Genomic DNA, 25,747 nt, shown 5'->3' with positions numbered 1-25,747 from the left:
AAATGTGAGTGTGGAAAAATATTCCTGTAAAAAAAAAAAACTCAAAAAAGGTCATTGCTAAAAGAAGTGTTATCAAATTAGTTGTGGATGGATGGAATTGGAAAATATTGGAAAAATTATAAAAATCTAGAAGAATTCAGACTACCATACCAATGTCTCTAATCTTTTCCTTCAAGGAGCAAGCAATAAAAAGTGGCTACCATCTATAATATGTATTTTATAATAATATATTAGTGTAGTTTATACAAGAAAGATGAATTGATAGACCCCCAAATAGCAAACATAAGCTCAAGGTAAAAATCTCCATCTTCTACCAAAACTGTAATATTTGAATGTATATTTTTGTGTTTTAAGCAAAGGTAAAATAAAACAGGATAAGCTTGAATCAACTTTTTTAATAAACCCACCAATTGCTGGTCCTCACTGGTCAGATAAGAAGGCCTCTACTGCATATAATATATATACACAAAAGCTACTCCTAAACATATGTGTAATTTATAATGTATTTAAGAAATAGTGTTATGTATGTATTTAAGAAATGATGTTAAGTATATGCTTATAAGTAAAGATTTGTGTGTCTATGTGTGTATGCCTATAAAGATATGTATCTATGTACATATGTGTGAGTCTGCACACACATACACTATATATCTACACCATGAAATTAACTACTCTACTGCTTGACCAAGTCATGCAATCATGCATTAGACCTTTCATAAGAAGGTAATTTAGCAAACTTAAAGTGTGAAATTAAACTAGCAACAATGACCACGGTGCATGTAGGCACCATAGTTCTGGTTGAAAGCATCTTGTTTAATGTACTGTTCCATTAACCTTATCAGCAATGGCCAGAGCCAAGGAATTTCTTGTTTAGACATCCCACAACTCACTTTTTGGTGGGGTTCAAGTACCTAAACTTAAAGCACTTAGTGCAAGGGCACCATTTGCAACCAACTCAGAAGTTTGCCTAAGAGCTCTTCAGTTAGTCTAAGTTTTTTAGGTGCTTCAGTATTTTTTATTAGTTTTTTTTTTAAAAAAATAAGCAACTGGAAATATTTACAGATAACTTCTTATCCAATTTTGTATTCTTTGTTAATTTCATTAACCACATAGACAGTACACTCTATTATCTTATTACACACACACACACATATACACACAGACACACACAAGTTCTAAGTGAAATACAAGGCTTACCTGCAGTTCCAGAGAGTTCCACACTTAAGGTGCGTTCAATAGTCTTGTTCTCAAATGGGGAACCCTTGGGGTCACTGGAAGATATGGCACATTTATAAAAACAAACTGAAATGGAGTTGCTGTAGCCAAATGTATTAGAACCCCCTTCCCTTTCAGCAAATGGTTACATTTCTTAATACTTACTTTGGTGACTCTGGGGTCAGAGGAAGAGATAAAGTTGTTGGTTTGGCTAAAGAAAAAAAAAGAAACTAATTATGTAATATTGAGTGTCTTTTAGATTTCTTTTCTTTCCACAACAGTCAAGTTGGAAAAACAACCAAAAAACTGAAAGACTAAACTAAGAATTCTCTGAATATTGAATCAAAGTCAGACAAAAGTCCATTATGCTAAAACAAATTCCAAACAGCATTTGCATCAGTGAACTACCATTCAAAAACACATACGAAAATAGAATTTTTCCAAAAATGAACCCTCCCTGTTACAGATACAAAATTTGCATCATACCATCAGAGAGAAATAATGTTTTCTGTTTTAATTTGGAATACAGTACACGGTTTGTTTAGACAAGAAAACAGCAGAACAACTATAAGGCAACAGAACGTTATGAATATTCAGTTGATTTTACTCCTAAAACATATAATTTTATATCTAGCCCTGATAATAGGTTATTTCTATGAAGCCAAAGCTCATGCAGTAACTGTTCCACTCACTGAAAATTAATTGAGAGATGATGGCAAATTGTGGGCATTGATCCAGATGGTTTAGAAGGGGTTCAGATCCCCAAATCTGATAGACAACTAAAGTAAGATACCCTGTTAATCAGTTGAAAGGTGTGTAGACTTGCAAAGAGGCTAACTACCGCCTTTTGTGCTTTTCTGAATCTTACCTCCTACGGGAGGCATTTCCCAATAATGAAGGGTGGATTAAGAATCTTCTCACCCAAAATTTCAATTGCTTCTCTATGGCAATCTTGCATTTTGAACAGAAGGCGGGGAAAATTTGATGAGAGGCATACTTGGGCTATACATTCATGTATTATGTATATCTATGCTTATCTATAAGCATATGCTTATGTGTATGTAGGTTTATGTCAATTTTTTCTCATTAAAATAATTACTTTCAAAAGGTCAAGTGGTAGTTATTTATGTAATGAAAATCATAGCGTCAAAACCAAACAGGTCTTTAGAATAAAGTTTCTTATCTTATGGTTGAAGAAACTGAGACCCAATGATACTAAGTGATATTTTCAGGGCCATAAAATAGTTACTCACAGAGTTGACCAAGATTCTGTTTCCTTTATCCTATTGTCAAAAGAAATTGCATTCAACGACTTTAAAGTAAATTAATCAACCCCAGCAATTAATTTTTTTGAAATGTGAAAATATTATTCATGTCCAAATTAACCTGAAATTAGACACTTTACTTGGATAAATAGTATTTGCATATTTAATTTATAGATTTACACAGTTGAATGGTATATCATACTTCCAGAAATAGGAAGCTCATGATATCTTCAACAAATTAGATACATTGATTGATTCAGTTTTTCATTTATACAGATAAATGAGCTGATTTTACATTAATTTTTGAGTATGTCTAATATAACAAGTTTTTCAAAAAGAATCCATTTATGAAGAAACTTTACCAAGTTTTATGATACTCAACTAATAATTAGGATAATTCATACAAGTTCCAAAGAAACTATAACCAGATATTAACCATGTGCTATGTGACACAATAAATGTACATTAAAAATCAGTCACTGAAATTCTGGTTTTCAAGAGGTAGGATAGGCTATTTGAAATGCTCAAAGGAAGACTCTTGAATTCTGATTGCTGGGTACAGGTAAGGCCAAAGTCAATGAAAGGAGAGGAAATGGCAACAGTCATAGTTAATGAGGCCAAAGGCAAACAGAAAATGAGAGCCATAGGAAGGGGACAGTCCCCAAACCACATACAGAATCTGATCCCTGAATAAACCCAGACTCTCTAATGCTACCATTAGAGGAGTACTGATTTGGTTTATTGAGAGTTTAATCCACCCTGTTCCAGTGACTGGTAGACCAGAGTCTAGTAGGATCCTTGAAGTCAGGAATGTGTCTTTTTCATGTAGATTGTGGTATTTGGATGAATGCATGAATAAATGAACAAATAAATGAGACATCAACATACAACCATGGCTAGACAATCATCCTAAGGAAATGAAAAGAACCTGACTCCAAAATGTTTTATGGAGATCATACATGATGTTCAGTGAGAAAAAATTACAACACCTTAAGCAAGGTAATTTCAATCGATCCTCCTAGTTATCTCTAATTGTTCATGTATTTTCCACATTTTGATTTTGAATAATAATTCAAATAATCACTGAAGTTGAGCATTTATTAGTTCTTACTTGTCAGCCATGTTTCATTTCTTTTAAGCCTTTCATAACTAAAGGATTTTGTCTGTTTGTCAACAGGTTTTGTTCTGGGGTGAGCCTTTTGTGCCTTGCCACAGATATATACCATATACAGCCAGTCTCATCTAAAGAAAATTTCCTCCAAAGGCCTATTTAATTCTTCATTGTCATGATTTGTAAAAGTTTACTAAAAGAAAAAAAAAACTTTAAAACATTTGCTGCTGGGCTGGGTCACATATTACAAGGACTTTAAATTTGGCCACAGAAAATGCATGCATGACCAGGACAGGGTGAGGAGTAGCCCGGTGAATTCATTTGTTCACTCACTAGAGCGAGCTCATCTGCTTCCCCTCACCTGAGGCCTTCATGACCAACGAGGCCTATGGCACGGTGGTTCTGCTCCAAGAAAAACTGTTGTAGTGCTTATGAGGAAGATCCAGCTGGAGCAATGAGAATATGGTCCATTTCACTAAATATATTTTCCCAAACTGTCAGAAAGTGATGGGCAGTGGATTTGAGATCTCTACCAGGGAAAACCTAATGGAAAGCCAATTTAAAATATTAAAGGAAGGCTTCTGAAAATCCTAGGCTAATACCGAGGTAGAGAAGAGGGAAGAAAATTCAAAACACTGGGAAAAAAAGCATATTGAATCAGCAGCAATAACAGCATACCTACACGAATTAATCATGGTGCAAAGCAGAGATCATTGGCTCGCACTCTGCAGTTAAAAGTTGGGAAAATGAAAGTGAAAAAAAAAGAGGTGTATGTTTATAATTGGCGTGTTATAATATGCCTACTTCCACCACAAGGTTAAAGTAGAAGCTGGCATGTTTTAAATCAACTGCCCATTTCAAGGGGTCTTTGGGCTTCTAAGACCACAGCATTTTGAGAAGGAGGAGCCAAAAAGACACAAAATTGTATCTCTGCCAAGACAGGTTTTCCCCAAATCACCAAGATCTGCCTCAGAAACATCAGCCTTCTCTAGCAATATATGGGGATAATAAAAATCAACCCAGATGTTTAATTTAATCTAGGCACTTTCTTAAATAGAAAGAAAATAATCAGGAATTTTCAAATCTTTATTTACAGAATAAAATCTGTGAGCAAAGCATGTGGTTGTAGAAAAGGAGGAGAAGGGGAAGAAGGAGTAGAAGAGGAAGAAGAAGAGGAAGAAGAAGAGGAAGAAGAAGAGGAAGAAGAAGAGGAAGGGGAGGAGCAGGAGGTGAAGGAGGAGAAGGAGAAAGAAGAAGAGGGAGAAAAGAAAGAAGAAGAGGAGGAGGAGAGAAGAAGAAAGAAGAAGAAGAAAGAACAAGAAGAATTAGAAAAGGAATGTACTTAGTAATCAAGACAGGCTGCATAAACACTATTTACTACTTCTTAAGGTGTATATAACAAATCACTGGTGGCTCATTTTTTCCATTACTGGAAGGGAAAAAATAAAAGCTCTGTAATGAATTGGTTAGCCCAGCTTGTTCATAACCTCAATTATCTCAGCAATTCAGAGGTTCATATAAACTTCATGTGATGTTGCAATTCCTCCCTACCTGGCTAACATTTCAGGAGTCTTTTGGTGCTTGTGAATTAGACTGCCTATCAGCTGAATAGAATATGTTTAACCTGTGTCCAGAGAAAGGTTTCTTCCCCTGCCCTATAATAAGTGCTGAATTCTCTTTCCACAGAGTGACACTGATGGGATGGAAGCAAGAAGTTGGTGTGTTCTCAGACCTTGCCTGTGCTTTCTTTGCTTCCAGTGCCCTCACCAGCAGCTCGTTTTGGTCCCCAGCCTACCTTGCAAATGTTGTGACTGCGATTGTGTGTGGGACTTCTTTTTGGAGGTGCATTTGTCTCTGCTGCTGTTTCTGTTCTCTGTGGGTTTGGTGTGAGGAGGGTCATCGTTTGTGGTCAGATATTTGAGAAGCTCCGAGCAGGGACGTCTTTGTGGCTTTTGCTGTTGACAAATACTCTTCGCTTTATTGCTCCATGAATTCTCAGTCTTAAAAACAAGGCATAAAGAAAGCTAAAATTAGTGAACTGAACCTTATCAGAATGATATAGGTTTTCTGAAGAGATGGGATTTTTCAATGAAGTGTTCAGTCTAAGTGAACTAGATCTATGAGCTGTGAATAATTGTTTGCAGAACAAGGAAAGAAAATTACATTTAAAATTCCTAAATGACATTTATGCAGCTTTTTGTTTTATTTCTCCTACATTTCAATGTTCCTACTCAGCAACATGTAACTAACAAGACCCTACAGCACCTTTATTGTGAATAAAAAAATATAAGCTGGCTTAAACCTTAATTTGCCACTGATTGCTGACGCCCAGTACTCACAACTCTCTTAAGTACCCCTTAATGCTCTGTTTTCACTCACAGTGAATGGCAAGACAAACATTGTTTAATACAGCCCACTAGCTGAATTATGGCATTGCCAGCATTCCATCCAATTAATGGCAGAGATAGATGTTTTGTGGTGATTCCAAAAGCAATCTTTCTCAGGTTAGACAGCTAGCAAAACAGCAATTCTGCATCTTAAAGCCACTCGTAGATAATACCAGCTTATCAGCAAATTTTACTGTGGCCCACAATGCTGCAGGTAACAATAAAGTGGGCAAGAACTAACAGACAGTGGCACTTCCATTCCAAACACCCAAAGACAATGCGTAAATGAACTCTGCCTAGTTTAAAGTAGCTCAAGCGCTGTTTACGGAATCCCATTCATAATCTATTTCATCATTATGAGGCAGCTTCAAGGTCCCAGCTGAATTAATACCTACAGACTTATTTGTTTTACTGCTTCAAGCCAAAATCCTTTGGTACTTCCCCCCTGTATTAAAAAATTTACATTTGTACCTTAACAATTGCAGGGTTTGTTCTGATCCTGTGATTGTGATTTGCATGGTTCTGGGTACTGAGACCACTGCATTCATTATAACTTAGCTGAGTGTTGGCTGGTGCCAGTAAGAGCTTCTTAAGCTAGAAACATTATCAGGGAAAGGGAAAAGCAAGTAAAGTTATGCATCTTTTAAGCATTGGAATAAGTTATTGAAATTTTAAATATAATTTATTATAATTATAAAAGTTAATTCTATCATTTTATTTATGTCACACCTTAGCGCAATAGTGCTACAAGAAATATGATATTTAAAGAGTAGAAAAAAGTTTGGCATTACACTACCAACTATGAAAATATTTCCTTTCCTTCCAATTCAATTTCTAGAATTGTATGCATAAGAACAAAAATGCAAATATGCCAATTATTATACAAGTAATAATAGTGAAAAATAGAAGGAAAATCTCAAAATTTCCAGCCATAAGGGATTACTGAATAAATTGGACTTGGTGTTGTCTATGTATTTTTCTGAACAAATAAAGCAAAAAACATCTTTCTAAAATAATTTCCAAATCACTACTAGGTGAGAAAAGCTGCCTTGCTAAATGAAGACATGGGAGTGGAGTGTGGGGGGTGGGGGAGAATAGATACACATTTTCTTTTCAAAAACCCAAATAAGTGGCAACAAATGAAAGATTTTGTGATGCTTTGAACCATGTTTCATAACCTAGTATATGAAATTACTGATTCAAAGATGTCTGGAATAAAAGAATGACTATCACTGATTTTAGAAAAGAAAAGAAGGATTTGTAAGTAGAGTCCTGGCCTGTGGATCAGGAGATGTGGGTTCTGACACAGGCAAAGCATTTGCTGTCTCCTGACATCTGTTTCTTCATTTCACTGGATGACCCTCAAGGATTTCCCTGTCCTGACATACAGTATGTCTCTGAGTCAACTGCTCTTCCCAAATGAACAAATTGAATACATGAAAACAATCTGATATCAATGGGAAGAAATCAGGGTACTAGGGAGCAAAGCCAATGACACTAACAAATGGAGAAATTGGAGAATAAATAACAATTACTTATGAGATATTCTCTATATCAGAAACTCAAAATCCAATGGACTCTAAGTAGGGCCTCCATATATTTGCATAGAGTATTTTTAACATTCAAAAACTTAGCGAGAGGAGAGTAACAACCTCTAAATGGCATGCCAAACATGATACTAGAGTCTGGAGGATCATGGCATCCCATAATTTACACAGCATGCCCTTATATCAGATTTATAGCAAATGACAAATGGCTACCATAGATGAGAAGGTAAACTGTGTCTTAGAACTAATAAAACTGGTCAAGTACTGCCTTGAAAAGAAAATTCTCTCTTCATTTCCAACAAATTCAGTCTTCATTGTCTACCATAAATTTAAGTAACTTGGGTGGCAAACGTGCTATAGCTTTTCAATCTTCATAAGAAATATGGATCCAAAGTCTTAAAACATTGCATATTCATTGATCAACCAATTCCATCTCTAAGATTGTATGTATAAGAATATAAATGCAAATATGTCAATTATTATACAATTCAAAATAGTGAAAAATAGAAGAAAAAACTAAACATCCACCCATAAAAGATTGCAAAACATATTAGAATATTTCCATACAATAAAATACTATGCAACCATTAAAAATTATGCATATATTTGAATTTGAACCAATATGTTCATGATATATCTTAAAAGGATATTGCAATCATTTTTATATGAGAGGTTATTTGAAATCACTGGTGAAATTTTTAGTCTTTTTAGTTGTCAACATTTTCTAAGTTTTCATCATGAACATAAATAATACTAAGATAGAAAACTACACACACATAACAGCAAAAGATAGCAAAAAAAAAAAACAACTGGAATAAGACTACATGAAGACGTGTATTATCAACACTTTTAAACAGAGAATCACACAATTTGCAACTCTGAGTGTGCTTGGGGATTGCTTTGGCATCATTCTAAATGAACAAATCCAAACCTTATTGTGACTACATCATACCCATGCAGCGGGTAGCCAGAGGCAACTCCAATTCCTGCTAAACAGTAGGAAGGGTTCTTACTAGAGACGGCTCTTCTGCCTCCTGGGGTGGAGGGGTGCCGTCAGGCATGGAGGAAGGACTAGCCTCATTGTCAGTGGTCACGTCTCCATCTGTCAGTGCATCAAATGAGGGCAATCCGTCTTCATCCACAGGGAGACTGTCCAGTGTCTCTGTGAGGACTGCTAGCAAGTTTGCCTCATTCTCTTCATCTATCTTCTGCAGAAAGAGAAAAAAAACAGAAGATGTGAGTTGACCCTGGGAGGCAGGTAACACTATGCATCAACATGTTTGACCAAATGAGTGAACCATATGTGAAATCTAGAATGCCCATTCCAGAACACAAAGATCATGTCTTTCTCAAACTCCAAATTCATGTTTTGGTCCAAATGACACAATGAATACCTCTACTCTACTAACCTCTGATGGTTGAGCTGCCCAATTTATCAATTTGTTATGTCAGTGCTAAAACTGCTGTATACAATTCTTCTTGGTTACAGAAGTGTTTTCCACTTGCTCATGTTTTCTTTCCCTGACTAAAAGAAAAGATTTAGAGAATCTTGGAGCTTGGGAGAATTTGAACCATCATCAATTTCATTTTCAGATATAGTGTTTGAATCTCCTATACAGCATGCCCCCCAAACTGTCTAGACAGCTCTCTATTTGAACACCACCAGAAAGTGGAACTATATTGAAAGCAACTACACACTTTCATGGTTTCAATTATAATCTCATCACTGAACACTCCAAAATCATTTATTTATTTTGCTCCCTGACATCTCTCCCAACTTTAGTCATAAATCTCGAACTGCCTACTGTACACTTCTACTTCATAATAGCTCCTTCATCCCCAAAACCCGAACTCTGTAACTTTCACAACAAAACTGCTATTTCTTTTGACTTCTTTAGTTTGGGTAATAATTTTTCACACCCAAACTCTGGACTTATTTTTACTCTTCTTTCTCTGATCAGTCACTGAATAAAGTCTTACTTTGTACTGTTTCTTAAATGCATTTATTTCTTGTGGCCGGGGTACTATTCCAGTGCATTATTATTTCTTTTTTTCTTCTTCTTCTTTTTTTTTTTTTTTGAGGCTGAGTCTTGCTCTGTTGCCCAGGCTGGAGTGCAGTGGCATGATCTCGGCTCACTGCAAGCTCTGCCTCTGATCCTGTGATTGTGATTTGCATGGTTCTGGGTACTGAGACCACTGCATTCATTATAACTTAGCTGAGTGTTGGCTGGTGCCAACCCAATGGGTTCACGCCATTCTCCTGCCTCAGCCTCCCGAGTAGCTGGGACTACAGGCGCCTGCCACCATGCCCAGCTAATTTTTTTGTATTTTTAGTAGAGACAGGGTTTCACCATGTTAGCCAGGATGGTCTCGATCTCCTGACCTCGTGATCCACCTACCTTGGCCTCCCAAAGTGCTGGGATTACAGGCATGAGCCACTGCGCCCGGCCCCAGCGCACTATTATTTCTAATAGGGGCTCCTGCAAATATATTCTACCTTGTTTTTGATTCATTCCCACCAACACACTCTTAGAAAGCTAATCTTCAATCATTCACTTAACAAACAGTTTTGAACATCTACTCTGTGCCAGGGACATCTGAAGTGTGGGAGATACAAAGAGAAACAAGACAAAATCTGTCCCTCTAATAACACTACTGTGGAAGGGAAGAACCTGTAAACAATTCATTATAAAATATAATATTTATTTCAGTACTCTGTAAAAAAATGTTCAAGGACTTCCAAACATGTACCTTGTTAACAAGGCAAAGTGTTATATTCTATGCACGTGGACAACCAGTACCAACACTGGGCACATGGCATAGCTAATCAATGATTACTTGCTAAATAATTCATTGATCTGCATTTATTGCCAACAATATCTTCTGGACCATTTTCTTTTCCTTCTTTTAGCGCTTCACATTGTTTGTTCAATCTGACCTGCTTCCAAAGTCTTCTTTTTAAAGTTCTGTATGCTATGACGTTAACAATATGGGCTAAATTATCCCACACAGATTTTATTATAAAATGCACCTAAGCTGCTGACATCTAATGAAGCTAGCAGTACCCACACTTACTTTCTCTCTAGCACTGAACTCCAGTTAATTGACCTGACAAAATTACAAGAATCACAGAATAAGACAGCTAATCAGAAAATCAAATTGTATTACTAGAGAAATTAGGCAGGCCTTTATCACGTATACATTCTATTTTCACATAAAAATTGTTTTCCTTAATTCCTGATCAGCCTCCATCCAGGAGTAAAACTAAAGACTTCTTTTGGATTCAAGAGGCCAAGAAGAGCCATTTGTACTCCCCAGGGACTTTAGTTGGCATTTTTTAATTTGCATAATGCATCCCTCTCATGTCCCTGGATTTGAGTTTGGGTGCAATGTGGTGTGTATGAAGTTTAAAATTTTAATGCATGTGCAGGGCACGGTGGCTCATGCCTGTAATCCTAGCACTTTGGGAGGCAAAGGCAGGAAGATCACTTGAGGCCAGGAGTTCAAGGCCAGGAGTTCCAGGCCAGGAGTTCGAGGCCAGCCTGGCCAATGTGGTGAAACCTCGTCTCTATTAAAAATATAAAAATTGGCTGGGCATGGTGGCTCACGCCTATAATCCCAGCACTTTGGTAGGCCGAGGCGGGCGGATCACTGGGTCAGGAGATCAAGACCATCCTGGCTAACATGGTGAAACCCTCTCTCTACTAAAAATACAAAAAAATTAGCCAGGCATGGTGGCGGGCACCTGTAGTCCCAGCTGCTCGGGAGGCTGAGGCAGGAGAATGGTGTGAACCCGGAGGGTGGAGCTTGCAGTGAGTCGAGATCTTGCCACTGCACTCCAGCCTGGGCGACAGAGCGAGACTCTGTCTCAAAAAAATAAAAAATAAAAAAAAAATATATATATATATAAATTAGCCAGGTGTGGTAGCACATATCTGTAATCCCAGCTACTCAGGAGGCTGAGGCAAGAGAATTGCTTGACCCAGGAGGCTGAGGTTGCAGGGAGCCAAGATCATGCCACTGCACTCCAGTATGGGTGACAGAGGGAGACTCTGTCTCAAAAAAATACCAAACCTCTAATTCAGGAGGCAAATCCTAATCAGAAGGGGTAACTGTTAACTTCAAAATGGTGCCACCTACTTCCATAAGCTGACCAACTGTTAAAATCCAAATTGCACAGGTCAATAACTAAAGCTTATTGAATACCCTCAGGCCCTCAGGTAGATTCTTCAATCTACCTTCTTTCAATATGCCTTTGAAAGGATCCTGTATATGTAATTCTAATACTAAATAGACTGAAATGATATTCCTTATTTTCTGCCCAGGATCATAATCTGGTATCCAAAGATTTCAATAACTCCCTTCTTTGATTCACCCACATACAAAAATTAAATTGAGGTTATTTAACTGTTCCGAATACAATTATATTTAAATGAAATATATGTATTTAAAAAATCATCTCAAAGTCGTGAGATTTACATTATTATAACTATCTCCATATTATCTAATAATTTTAGAAAATACATCAAATACACATGCACAGACACACATACACACTTTCAGTAAATTGGTCATTTTTCCAAGTATCCCATTTTTCAAAAAGGCTTATTTCATTGATGTTCAAAAATAATTCAAGAAAAAGAGTTAAGAATATTTACCAATAAATGGATAATTTTGTTTACTATGATTTAAATTTTGTGTTTGGCTTTCCAGCAATACTACAAGCTGTTATTTGCTTTCAATCACATAATACAATAGCACCTTAGCTCTATCCCTAGTGTAAACAAACTACAATAATTCCAATCAAGTTAAAATGACAAAGAATACTTAAATCAACCAGTTTTCTCCAATTTCTTTAATAAGTCTGGGAGAATGTATAACAAATACAATGGCAAAAATATTGGAGCTTGATAATGTCATAATTAATTTATAAGATCTGATTAAACCACCAACTATTTTAATTCCCCTCTCTACTGGAAACACAATGAGAGGGGAGGATTTGTAAGATGGGAGATTAGCATGGCAGTGTGTGTGTGTGTGTGTGTGTGTGTGTTGGAGTATGTGGGTAGTAAGGGCCACTATTCAACCAGTATCTACCATAGGGCTGTAATGATTATTTACAGTCTGTATCCATTACAAATGATTATTCGATATTATTGTTATTATCTCTGTATGTGGGTGACTCACAGAGGTGCTCCAAGACCATTTATTTTAGTAAACTTTTTAGTGAATTAAGGAAGGAAAAAAATGTTATTGTTTCAAATTATCTGTGTTTTCTTTAATCATAGAAAACTGGGAAGAAAACTTGATATTTGCTGATGACACTTTGTGTTTATATAATGTTGAGTGGATATTGCCCCTCACTGTGGCAATTTCAATTAGTTTAGCATGAGTTTCAACAATCAAACACCCCGGAGAAGGCAATGGATGTGACAAAGAGGACTCTGTTAAACAATTAATGTCACTTCCCATTATTGCTTTGGTCCCAATTTACAGAGCAAATAAATCAAAGTCACTGCAGATGAAGCACACTGGCCTACTCACACATGTCTGTTCACAGGTGACAGGGTATAGAAACACATTAGTCACTGCACTGACATTGCAAGATAACCTTTCAAAGACTCGGCTCTGATACTGCTTTCTAATTGTTTGAAATTACTATTTTAGAAAAAATATACATCTTAGCTCCATCCAAGTTGGAAAAAAAAGAAAATAAAATGCAGAGTAGGGAGGAAGAAAGAGCAGATCACCAATTAGATAGTGATCTACAGCTGCACAAACTAAGCTCAGCCTTGGAGCTGGCAGCAGAGGCAGAAGGAAAGGTAGAAAACAGACCAACGGGCATTTCCACAGTTGAGCTCCGTGGCTATCAAACAGCATTTCCCACGGTTGATGTCAACCTTGGGTTCTCCTCACACAATGCAATTCTTCCAACCTAAATAAAGGTCTGTGTGACTGTAACACCTTATTCTCTAAGGGCCCTCTAGGAAGAAAGAAGGCACATCAACAAAAACTCAGTCACAGTATAAAGAATTTCCAGTGACAGATGATACACATGCATTTATACTAACAACCCAAAATTTAGAATCTGCAACAATTCCTAAGTGTTACCATGTCATTAATAAATGATAGTTTAGAACAGTCAACAAAATGAGAAGGTTTATCTCTGCTCTTTGGGACAGCTGAGTCCCTCTATGACCTGTACTAGTCTGACATAATTTAAAAGGCACAGTTGAAAGAAGATAGGTTTTGGCCCTTCAGGTAGCCAGGGGCACCTCTAGATTAAAATTCTGAACCCAGTTTGTAATGTTTGGGTCTTCTTCCTTTGTGCACAGTTGGCAAAAGGATCTTCCAACTGGTTTTACATGGTGTGGCAGACAGTGCATTCAGCTCACCCAACTGCACACAGAGGGTCAATAAATCTACTAAATTAAGGAGGAGAGGAGGGACTCTGAGATGCTAACTGCCACCTGAAGGGAGAAATGCAGAGTGAATACTGCATGTGGTATCCCAAAGACTTCTAAATGTGAGCTATTATGAAAGGACTATGCCCTGCTTATGTTAGTAATTTTTTCTGCATCTTGTAGGATTGCAATTACACTCTGTGTCCCCAGATTCTCACACTCGCTTGATCTCTGTTTGATAAAAATAGTTTAATAGCCATTTAATCACAGCTTCATTATCTTGGCTCTCTTAATGCGAATTAGGCCAGGAGAATTCTCGCTTCCTCATTATTCAAATCATCAATAAGAAGGAAACAGTGGGGTCTTCTTATCATTCATTAATCAGTTTCAGTATCTTAGGTACTGTGTACTCAGAGATCAATCTGTGTGAGAGGTGACTTAACCTCTCTGAGCCTCTAATTTTTTTTCTATACAAAATTTCATGTGATTATTTGCCTAATTCCTATTATGGAATTTTTTTGCACTCATGATTAATAGAAAAAAAAGAGTTGACAAAGGCCTGAGAATTCTTCAAGAAAGTGTTCATAAACATTTCCAGTGTATATTCCCATCAACTTGATTATCTGTATTTGAATTTTATTCTTTGAACAGGATCTACCACAGACGTTTAGCACTGGGCCAACTCCCCCCAAATACCCAGCATTCCCCAGGCTTCCTCCTTGCCCCATCCTGCTGACTTGCAAACAGCTAATGAAGACAAAATTAACTCCTACTTTAAGTGAGGCCTAATTAGGAAAGGAAATCTGCTAGAGTAACATCTGGTAACGTATTCCAAAGCCAAATATAAATGACATTCTTGGATTATCCACTACTTTGGATTATTGGTTCCACTAGGCCCCACCAGGAGTTCAAATAACTACATGGGAAAGCAACTGTTATAATAGAGTCAGGAGTTCATATAAGAAATACAGTGGGTCAGAGGTGTGTCCCTTTCTTGAATCTCCATAGATAAAACCCTGTACCTGTTTCATGCATGGATCAGCAAAACATATTTGCATAAATGTACAGATTTTGCTTCTAATGTATAAAGTTTGATTCAATATTTATAAGAAAGTCAAAATTTAAAGAAAACTAAGTTTTTTTTCCTGCAATAAAATTTAAAAATAACAATCCAGAGTCGACTACTGAAATAGGATTTGAGGTTTTTAGCTTTTTTCTTTAACCCGTTCCAATCAGAACAGACACCACTTCACTGCATGTGTCTACTTAAAGTGGTCTGAGCCTTTGCTTATAGGTTGTTAAATATTTTGAATACCCACATTCAAACAATTGATTTTTTCCCTCTTCCTTATCTTTCTCCTCTAAAACCTCTGCAATCCACTGTGGGTTTTGTTTTTGCTTCTTTTATATCCAAGTGTGGGCACTGACAGTATATCTGCCCCTTTCTCACACACCCAACCAAAAGTGGGCGGACTCCCACATGTAATGACTGAGAGGTTCCTAGCTCCTACCACACTCAAAGGAGGAGTCCTTAAAATAACCCAATTACTTTTTGTTTGTCATACGAAATACAGGGCTGAGAATAAGGTATGGGCACTGGAAGGTGGGGAAAAAGAAAAGAAATCTCAAGCATATGTGTGCAATAAAAAAGTCAAGACAATAAATACCACCTTACATTACATAACACATTATAAAATGCTTTTTGTCCATTCATTTCTTACATATTCCCTGAGAGTTAGCTTATTCTTATTTTATTCCCATGAGAGATAAGCACATTATGTGACAATCTATTTTACCCTGTTGGATGCCAAATTTGCTGGAATTTGTGGGCCGGTAGAAGTAACATAAATTTTAATTTCACTGTCTGAGTAACTCCCCATGGGCATACAGGCTACTTGAAATACCAAGTGTGTAAATGTGTCTGCCCATATCACACCCACAAGTTTATATCTCAAGCACACATATTTAAAACAGAATCGAATACACATATATATCTCAATGCCTTGAGTGCATTCTCTGATATTCAATTGTAGTTGACTATAAAAACATGTATAATCTGTACATACATTGTTCCTCTCAGTTAACCACTCTAACCGAGGAAAGCAACAATCAAAAACCAGGGCTAATTCCTGTAAAAATAAAATAAGAATCAAGTGGAAATAAAATATAAACAAAATTGAAGAATTCACAGACATAATTAGACCCATGGGAATCCATTTAATTCCAATTAATACACATATTCCTATTTAAGCAGGCATAAAATATATATTCACATCTGTACTTAGACTCCATTCTAATTGATTTGCTTATATCACACATTCATGAATTAATAAACATGTACTGTACATATGAAATTCAGTATTCTGTAGAGGTTATAAGAGCCAAAAGTATAAATACAGAAGTTCAACAGAAAGTCCTAAAAATTCCTGGTTAATATATGCAAAATGAGCTATTTCAGGGGAAAGAGGGAAAAGGTTCAGGGAGGTTGGGAGGGTCATGCCTATTTCTCACAATGGGAAGAGGAAGGAACTGAGTTGTGCCATCAAACTGGAGACTTAATAGGCCTGAAAACAGCGAGCAAGGCATTCTATTTGTTCTCAAGTTTAAACTAAAAGAGAAACTGGGCACTGTGGGAAGAACTCCAGACTGGAAGTCAGGAGAATTAATCCTAGATCCATTTCCGCCACCAGCTCAACACGTCCTCAAGTGAAACAACTCAACTCTCTGGCTGCATTGCAGTCTCGAATGAAAATCCCATAGGTTTCTGGTATCAGTCTGTTTTCAGGCTGCTGATAAAGACATACCTGAGACTGGGCAATTTACAAGAGAAAGAGGTTTAGTTAGACTCACAGTTCCACGTGGGTGGGAGGCCTCCCAATCATGGTGGAAGGAAAAGGGAACAAGTCACATCTTAGGTGGATGGTGTCAGGCAGAAAAAAAAAAAAAAAGTTTGTGCATGGAAAGTCCCGTTTTTAAAACCATTAGATCTCGTGAGACCCATTCACTATCACAAGAACAGCACAGGAAAGACCCGCTCTCATAATTCAATCACCTCCCACCAGGTCCCTCCCACAACACATGGGAATTACGGAAGCTACAAGATGAGATTTGGGTGGGGACACAGAACCAAACCATATCAGTTCCTAACTGGCTTCCCATTTGCCAACCCATCTCAATATTTTATTCTCAACACAGAAGACTAAGTGATCCTGATGCAACCTAAGTCATGTGAAACCCCTCTTCTGACCAAACCCTCCATGGCTTCTCATGTCTCTAAGACTAAAAGCTAAATCTTAAGAGTGCCTTACTAACTAAGGATCGCCATATAATTTATCATCCAAGCAGAACCTTTTTTGAGAGGGAGAGGGGATAGTGCACATAATCAGCTACTCAGGGAGGAACCCAGACTACACCAGGCTAACTGGAATGTATGGTGGCCCTACACTCAGCCAACTTCATCTGACTCTGGCAACCCCTCATTCACCTATATGAATCCTTCTCAATCAGTCTAATCTCCTCACTAGTCCACAAAAATGCCAAGCATTCTCCTGTCCTTAGGCCTTTGCACTTGCTGTTTTCTCTGCCTAGAAGGTTCTTCTGCCAGAGGGCCACATGGATTGCCCCTTTGTCCCCTCATTTACTCAAGTGTCACCTTCTCAGTGCAACATTTCCAACTACTCTGGACACATTCTACACATTTTCCCTATCTTATTTTTCCCTTTGGCATTCATCTCTCTGACTCAACATATGTTTTAGTGATTTATCTTCTTCATGAACTATCTAAAAGAGGAGGTCTGTGAGACCCATTTGATTATTATTGAGATACTTAGCATATAGGAGATGCTTAACTAAAATGAGTAAGAAGGGCAACTAAAGAGTCTAATCCATCCTGATAAGAATATATGGATTTTCATTCTTCTTTTGTTATTGTTATTTTCTTTGTAATCCTCACCTCTTCCTACCCTCAGACAATTTGTCTTCTTAATAACGTTTAGCTTAGCCTATGATTCGAAATTACCTCACATTCATTTCACATATACCAGCTGACAGGCCAGGCAAGCAAGTGATATATTCTTAGTAGGGAAGAAAGAATATGAACAGCTACAGCTATAGAGGGCCTAATTCTGAAATGAACTCCTAGGCAATGAATCTATAGAAGTAAATGTAATACTCATCTTTTGTAAGAAAGGAAGTTTAAATGGGTCTTGAAAATGCAGAAATTAACCCAACTCTGTTGTCTGGAAGGATACTGGGACACATCATCAAGCAAACATCTTGAAAGAGTCAAGATGCTTTCGTGAAGAGATAATCATGCCAGACAAACCTACTCTCTGACCATGCAGGAGTGTTGACTCTCTAGTCAAGAGAAAACCATTGATGTAAGCTATCTGGACTAAAGTGCTGAGCTTCTTCATTCCATACCATATAACACACTCATCTTCAAGTTGGGAATATATATTAATCTTATCCAGAAGTTTTTAAACTATGTTTCATAGAACCCTGGACACTAGAATAGCTGGTACAAGGATTTATTATAAATCTTATAGTGTATATTTTATGTATTTATATACCTTACTTCATAGCCAATAGAAGTCATTTTTTTTAGAAAACACACTGACGTGTGTTAACTTTCTTATCATAAATACAGAAACACAATGGAAACCACGACCAAATTAAGCAGCCAAATTGAATCGTTTTGTATTGTATTCAGATTTTAAAAAATCTTGAGAACTGAGGGTGAATAGTTTCAAACCTGGAGCCATTTTAAAATACTCATTTCTATGAGGCAGGGTTTTCTCAATCCCCTTCAAACAAAACAAAGCACAAAATAATCAGTTGCTATGATTGATAATAAGAACCTGCCATCATCTTAACTCCCAACTTGTACTTTTTCTGTTCATTTAAATAATGCCATAGTTCTCTTACATAAATATTACTTTAATAAATAATAATAATAGTAAATAGCAGCTAATCTTTACTATTTTCTATGTTCCTGATGTTGAGTTAATTTCTTTACCTGCATTATTTAATTGAAACCACCCATTTAACCCTATTATTATGTCCAAACTGACATGGCTAATGAAAGGCAGAGTTGGATATTAAACCAGATATATCTGATGAAACATCATTCTCACTCCCTTTCTTTATATTTTGGGATTTTATGGAAGATATTATTAGAAAAACGAGTGGGCATGGGCTATTTTATCTTCATATTGGGAAATAAGAAGCGAGTTAGAATGACATAGCATGTATTTATTGTCAGCTAAAATCTAAGGAGGGAGATGCAAGTTACATGCCATGAGGCACAGTTGGCCCTCCATGCAGAAAGAGGAGGTTACTTTGCAAATGATTTTCACTATTTATTGCTGGCTGGCCCAGTGTTGGTTCATAGCCTTTTTTTTTTTTTTTATCCTACTGGGTGTGATTTGCTCTTCTATTTGAATGTTCTTCCCTCTTTACATCTTTTGTTTCTATTCTATCCCTACCTCAAAGCCTACCTTAAGCATTCCCTTCCACGGGATGTTTTTCAACAAGTCCAGCTCTACTAATAGCACCAAGCTTCTAATCCTTTATCAGAAAAACTTAGATCCATAGACAGAAATGCAGATTTCAAAGCCTCATCACAGACCACTGAATCAAAATCTCTAGATATGGGTTTCTGGGCTGCAGCACTGTTGACATATTAAGCCAGATAATCCTTTGTTTTGGGGGCTGTCCTGTGTGTTTTAGAATGCTTAACAGCATCCCTGGCCTCTACTCACTAGATGCCAGTAGCACACCTCCAGTTATGACTACAAAATGTCTCCAGATATGCCAAATGTTTCCGGGAGGCAAAATTGCCCTCAGTTGAGAACAACTTCCCTGGGAGGTAGAACCTAGGATTCTGTAATTTTGATAAGCAATCCAAGCGATTCTGATCATCAGGCAAGTTTGGGTAATTTGCTGTTTTGTGGCTGTTGAGTAGTGTGTAAATCAAGTTGAAATGTATGATTCCATCTATGCTAGATTTATTCTCTCTAACACATGTGATTCTAGATCTTAATAGTTATTAACACATTTTTATTCATTCAATGTGAATTATTTTTCCCAATATCTTACATTAATGTGCCTAGTTGTTTTATGGTCTGTTCTTCCATGTTGATTACAGCATATTGGTTATTCACTTCCTGAATTTGTTTTTGACAGTCCTAAGGCAGCTCAGTCTGTATATTGCCAATCATTCTCTTTCTTCAACATCTTCTGACTATCACCATTATCATAAAGTTCATTTCAGTTCTGGAGCCTATTTAATTACATAGTCTACCTGCTAAATGATTCTTAAGGATTTTCTTCTATATATTTTCACAGAGGTCTTAAGCATTTCTCAACTTTTTAAGATTTTTTAAAGGCCGTATAACATTTTTATATTATTTGAAATAGGCAGTGAGGCAAAATACAGATTCCAAAGTTAGATTTCCTCATTTGGGGTCCTGAGTACATCACTTACAAGGTGTGTGACCTTCTGCAAGTTACTTAACCTTAATAAGACCTACAGTACAGGGCTGTTTTGGGAATTGACTGAGCTAATCCATGCAAATCATATAGAACAGTGCCTGGTATATAGTGAGGATTTATCTTTACTGCTAATAACAATATCATTATCATTTTCATGCATTAGATTGAATTCAAAATAAGTGAGACAAAATATGGATTTGTTGAAAACAAATTTGAGGAAGAGATAAGACATGAACAAATGGAGTGAAAAAGAAAGAACACGCTGTACAATAAGCCTACACAATGTAGAAATTGTAAGGATGGTACCAAAATTACTAAATACATATTACTCAAAAATTCCTACAATTTGTATAAAATTCATTATCTCCCAGTTACTAGTTAAGGTTGAGGTGCTAGAGTTAACAGGCATGGTTTGACATGATCACTGACTGCTTGCCAGTTATTACATGGAATGACCACCTTTAATCCATACTCAGCTGAATTACAATATCTATACTTGACACACCCTTCATTTGTGAACATACATGCAGACCAATATCATATTTACAGACACATATACATATGTATACATATATACATTTTTACAGATACATATAAACATGCATATTTATGTGCATATTTACAAATATTATATATATATCTTTATTTACACATATTTATTGAGTGCCTACTATGTACTATAATTTGTTTTCTAGGAACTTACATTGTAGTTTGCTGGTGAGAGGATGGCAGATAATAATAGATTTTATATTTATACATCAGGAGAATATGTACAGTATACATATGTGTGTATATATAAAACATATACACACATACAAAGAAATTATTTTTATTAGCCTCAAAGAGTTTAGAATCTAGTCAAGGGAGTGAGACAGGAGCAGTGAAAATACAACTAATGACACAAGGCCATGTGTACATGACAATATATTATAATAATCATATAATATATTATATTATAATCATATAATATATATTATAATCATATAATATATTATAATAATCATATAATATATTATATTATTGTTAATATATAATTATCATATAATATACATTATATTAATATATAATTATCATATATTATTATATTAATATATTATTATATAATTATTATATATTATATTATTATATTATCATTATATAATAATATAATATATAATAATTATATAATAATATATTATATTAAAATATAATAATACATAATATGTATTTTATATACACACACACACACATACACAAAGAGAAAAAAAAGAGGTAGCATTTGGAGCAGCAATGCATAATAGCTAAGAAAGAAATGTTCTAGACTGGGAAAAGAGTAAGAGTAAGGGCCAAAGGCCCTGAGGGGGAACTTGCAATGAGTAAGAAATTACTTTTTTATGGTTTACATATAGGTATAAGCAAGAGGGGGGTGATAGGCAAAATATTTAACAAACATCACACAGGAACATTGATCAATCAGAACAGCAGCACCAGGACTTTAGCAAGGAGGCCTGCTGTGAATACCTCACAAAGCTCTGCTGTTACAAATTAGCAGACTACATTAACCCTAGGCATAACCAGTGTTTTTTAGACTATGTAACGAAGAATAATTTCCTATTACAACCAGTGAGTTCTCTATAAGATAGTATATTTGCTGACAAAAAGAAGTGCTTAGAATTCACCATCACAGAGGTCAATGCTATTTGTTCATAAAGACTTAGCACCACAAGATAATGTGTGAAATTGTGCAGCTGCAGATTCCTGACACTTGGATCTATATGGTGTATTAAGGTTGGGGACACTAAGATGCAGGTAATGTCAAATGATCTGATTACTGTAATATCCTGGCAATAGCATTAGAATGAAAGAAAATTGTCTCAAGGTGGTTGGAAGCTATTCAGAGGCAGGGTGTCCTTTCTGTGAGGCCATCTAGGGTGAAAGAAATCAAAGTGTGCACCATGCTAATCCTCTGAGTCTTTCCAGCTCCTTTCCCCAAGAAACTAGGAGCCACTTAGAGCTTGGGATTGGGTCTTTGACTCCTTGACTAACTTTCATATCCCACTAAAGTGCTCTGCACAGAGCAATGGGTTGTCAATAAATGCTTGACGAACAAATACAATATGAGAAGTTCATCTTCTCAACGACTTTGTATCTAAGTATTTTACATGGGTTTAGGTTTCCAAAGCATCTGAGCAAGTTTGCAGTCTCCTAGGATTTAGATACTGTGCTTCTTTTAATACCAGACTGAGTGAACCCCTTGTGAAGAATCTTTAAATACTTCACACTGAATCGATTCCAAATGCAGACTCATTCATGATTATCAGTGACTTATATGCATATGTGGAGAGCATGCACAGTGGAGAAGCATATGACATTGGGTTAGACAAAGTAGCTAATAACCTCAAAGGGGGATTTTTTAAAGTGAGTTTGATAACAGGATAAAAAAAGCACGTGTCCCTATAACAGCATGGAAAATGACAAGACAGGTGTAAATCAATCTGGATAAAAATGTAAGATTTACAGAATGATGAAAAGGAAAAACATGCCATTTAATGCCTTGCCACATTGTGGCTCCTATAATGATAGGATGTAGTAACATGGAAACACTGAATAGTAAAAGTTGCATGGTCAACTCTTCCAACAGTATAATGTTGGAGATGAGAAGGCTGAATCCAAAGGGTTAAACAGACTTTCTCAATGTCATCTGGTAACTGATCTAATTCTACATCTGTTTTGGACCTATTGGCTCCTTAGTTTTTCTATTATAGCATGTTGCCTATCAGGGGAATAAAAGGAAATAAGTGGCAAAGACTCTGTCTCTTACATTTGCCATATGTTTTCTTTAAAACTCAACATTGTTTAACACACTATAAATATATTACAATTTATTAACCTCCATAGAAATACTGGATTGTATTTTCATGTCTGTGTGTTTTTAATAGATCACAAGCTTTCTGAGACTAGGAATCATGATTTGTGCATCAAGATTAGTGTCAAAAATTTTAACAAGAATTTTTTGAGCACCTACCATGTGTCAGACACTCTTGACACTGGGGATATAGCAATGAACAAAATAATTAAAAATTCCTGCCTTCAAGGAGCTTATTCTGCTGGGGGAAGAGAGATGATCGACAAAATAAATTACTATAAACAAAATAAACAGCTGTGAGAAATAAATGAAAGGAAAAAGCAATAAGAACTCTATTTGTATTTAAGTAAAGCCAACATAGATTTAAAAATCAGGCTTATTTACAAAAACAGGGCACAAATATTTTTTCTTAGAAAAGGTTTCATACTGGGATGCAGGTTTTCTTCTGACTCTTACAGAGTAATAGATGCCTGTGAAGTAGTGACTCTCAATTTTGGCTCTAAATTTAATCACATATGCATTTTAAAAAATATGCTTGCCCCTTCCCTACCCCCTTGAGCAATTAAGTCAGTATCTTTGGAGGTGGGAGTTAGTAATTCCCTCCAGCAGTTAAGTCAGTATCTTCGGAGGTGGGAGTTTGTAGTTTTAAAATCTCAGGTGAGATTCTAATAGAAGCCAGGACTAAGAATCACTCCTGTAAAAGATTAAATAATAGAAACTTCGAGGAAAGGTGAGAATATTTGTTATGATCTATTGTGTGGGCTGAAGGAGAAGGCTTGCCCATCAGTGAGAACCAGCTGTGGCATACTGAGATGCCCAGAATCCCTCACATGTGCCACAGAACATGGATGTTTTATCTTTGTCCAGTGCATACTAAGTCTGGCCCCTTGACCAAAGGAGTCTTCTTTCCTGAGTCCCAGTTCTCTCCTCCATTACCACTCAGACCCTGTTTCAGTACTTGTGAGTCCATGAAATGTCTTAAGTCATGAAATCTCTTTAGTGTATGATGGCAACACCTGCCAGCCAAAAGTCTTATTACAATGACTACTGCCATCAGATTGAACACCTTTAAAAGCAAAGAATCACAGATCACATTAGAGTTACCTCTGAACATAGGCTGTGTAAGCAAAGAGTACCTGGGTTTAAAGATAAAAAGGAAACCAGGGAACACATACCATGAAATGCTTGATACCCATTAAAACAATTATATAGGTATACCTTTGTTAAAATGAAACATAGCCATTAAATATTATGAAATGAATCAAGACAGTTGTCAAATAGCACTTGTTCAGTCCATGATCTAGGCATGGATACTGGAAAAAGCCTAAAAGAATGAATCCCAAAATATTACAAGAAGGTGAGATTTCAGGTGACTTCAAGTCAATTTGCCTTTTTCCAATTTTCTGTAATGAGCATTTTATTCTTACAAATATATAAAAATAAAGAACTCCAGAGTGTGTTTGTGTATGCCATACACGAGAAAATGGGAAGAGAAATAGCTAAAGTGTGATTAAATAATTAATCAAAGTCAGACAAGGTCTACACAACTTTGTGGCCCTGCTTTCAAATTTGTCACCCTTGGGCCTTAATTTTTTGATCTGTAAAAAGGCAGAAGTGAAATCTGCCATAGTTGTCCCATAAGGTTACAGGATATAAAAAATAGCACGATCATTATCTGCTTTAAGGAAGAGTTAAGAAGCATTATATAAAAATGTAGTGCTAAATATTCATGCCTCTCAGATAAAATCATTCGAGCAATATTTACTGAATTTGTACCATGCTTATATAGTTGCAAACTTGACTTAAATTTATTTCTTCCTCACAACACCTCACAGTAGCAAGTAGACTGTAACAACTGGCATTAAAAACAATGACAGTATTGGTCTGAGACTCTACAGCAAAGCCACAGAAGCAGAAGAGAAATCATGATGCCCTCAAGCTAACCCTCTCCCAGAGTCCTCTTCGCCTGAGATCCCATCAGTGGTTGTAGACAAACTTTCCAGGTCTGTTTGTGAGGATAATGTCAGCCAGCTGTAATCTCTTCAGGGGTGAAAGATCTGATGCTATCAGCTAGAGGTGGCCCTGGAATAGATCTGCACACGATATGAAAACATAAGGCTTTAGCAATTGATAGCAAAATAATTCAGTGCCATTTCAGCATCAATTGCTGCTCAATTTGTCCCCGGAAGAGCATTCAATATTCTTGAAACATTAACCCAGGACCTCTCATTTTTGCTGCTGTTCTTATCGATATTATGCCCATTGTGAATATTTCCAAAGTAGTAGACTCAAAGTCTTACGGGATTTAGCCTTAGAAAAAAAGGGTTTCAAGTTATAATTCTGTCATATACAGGCCTGTGTCCTTGAGGAAGGCATTTGGGCCCTGGAACCCCAGTACTATCAACTGTAAAAATGGAGACATCTGTAATCCCAGCACTTTGGGAGGCCGAGGCAGGCAGATCACGAGGTCGGGAGATC

At 36.5% G+C, this 25,747-nt stretch overlaps 1 protein-coding gene across 4 annotated transcripts in view; it reads right to left on the bottom strand.

Annotated features, from left to right (window-relative positions):
• The window catches only part of PPARGC1A (PPARG coactivator 1 alpha), a 300,453-nt gene that overhangs the window by 30,940 nt on the left and 243,766 nt on the right, over positions 1 to 25,747 (bottom strand). For 3 of the 4 annotated variants that reach the window (XM_030800949.1, XM_030800950.1, XM_030800952.1), the window contains 5 exons: positions 8,539 to 8,733; positions 6,450 to 6,572; positions 5,387 to 5,591; positions 1,381 to 1,426; positions 1,198 to 1,271 (listed from right to left, as the gene is read on the bottom strand). In XM_030800949.1, the coding sequence (XP_030656809.1) occupies positions 1,198 to 1,271; positions 1,381 to 1,426; positions 5,387 to 5,591; positions 6,450 to 6,572; positions 8,539 to 8,733 (643 nt within the window). The remainder of the gene's footprint in view (positions 1 to 1,197; positions 1,272 to 1,380; positions 1,427 to 5,386; positions 5,592 to 6,449; positions 6,573 to 8,538; positions 8,734 to 25,747) is intronic. The other variant, XM_030800951.1, reaches the window with a different exon arrangement.

The sequence above is a fragment of the Nomascus leucogenys genome, chromosome 20 (assembly GCF_006542625.1).
Source record: "Nomascus leucogenys isolate Asia chromosome 20, Asia_NLE_v1, whole genome shotgun sequence".
Lineage (NCBI taxonomy): Eukaryota > Metazoa > Chordata > Mammalia > Primates > Hylobatidae > Nomascus > Nomascus leucogenys.
This window is presented reverse-complemented; position numbering and strand designations above follow the sequence as displayed.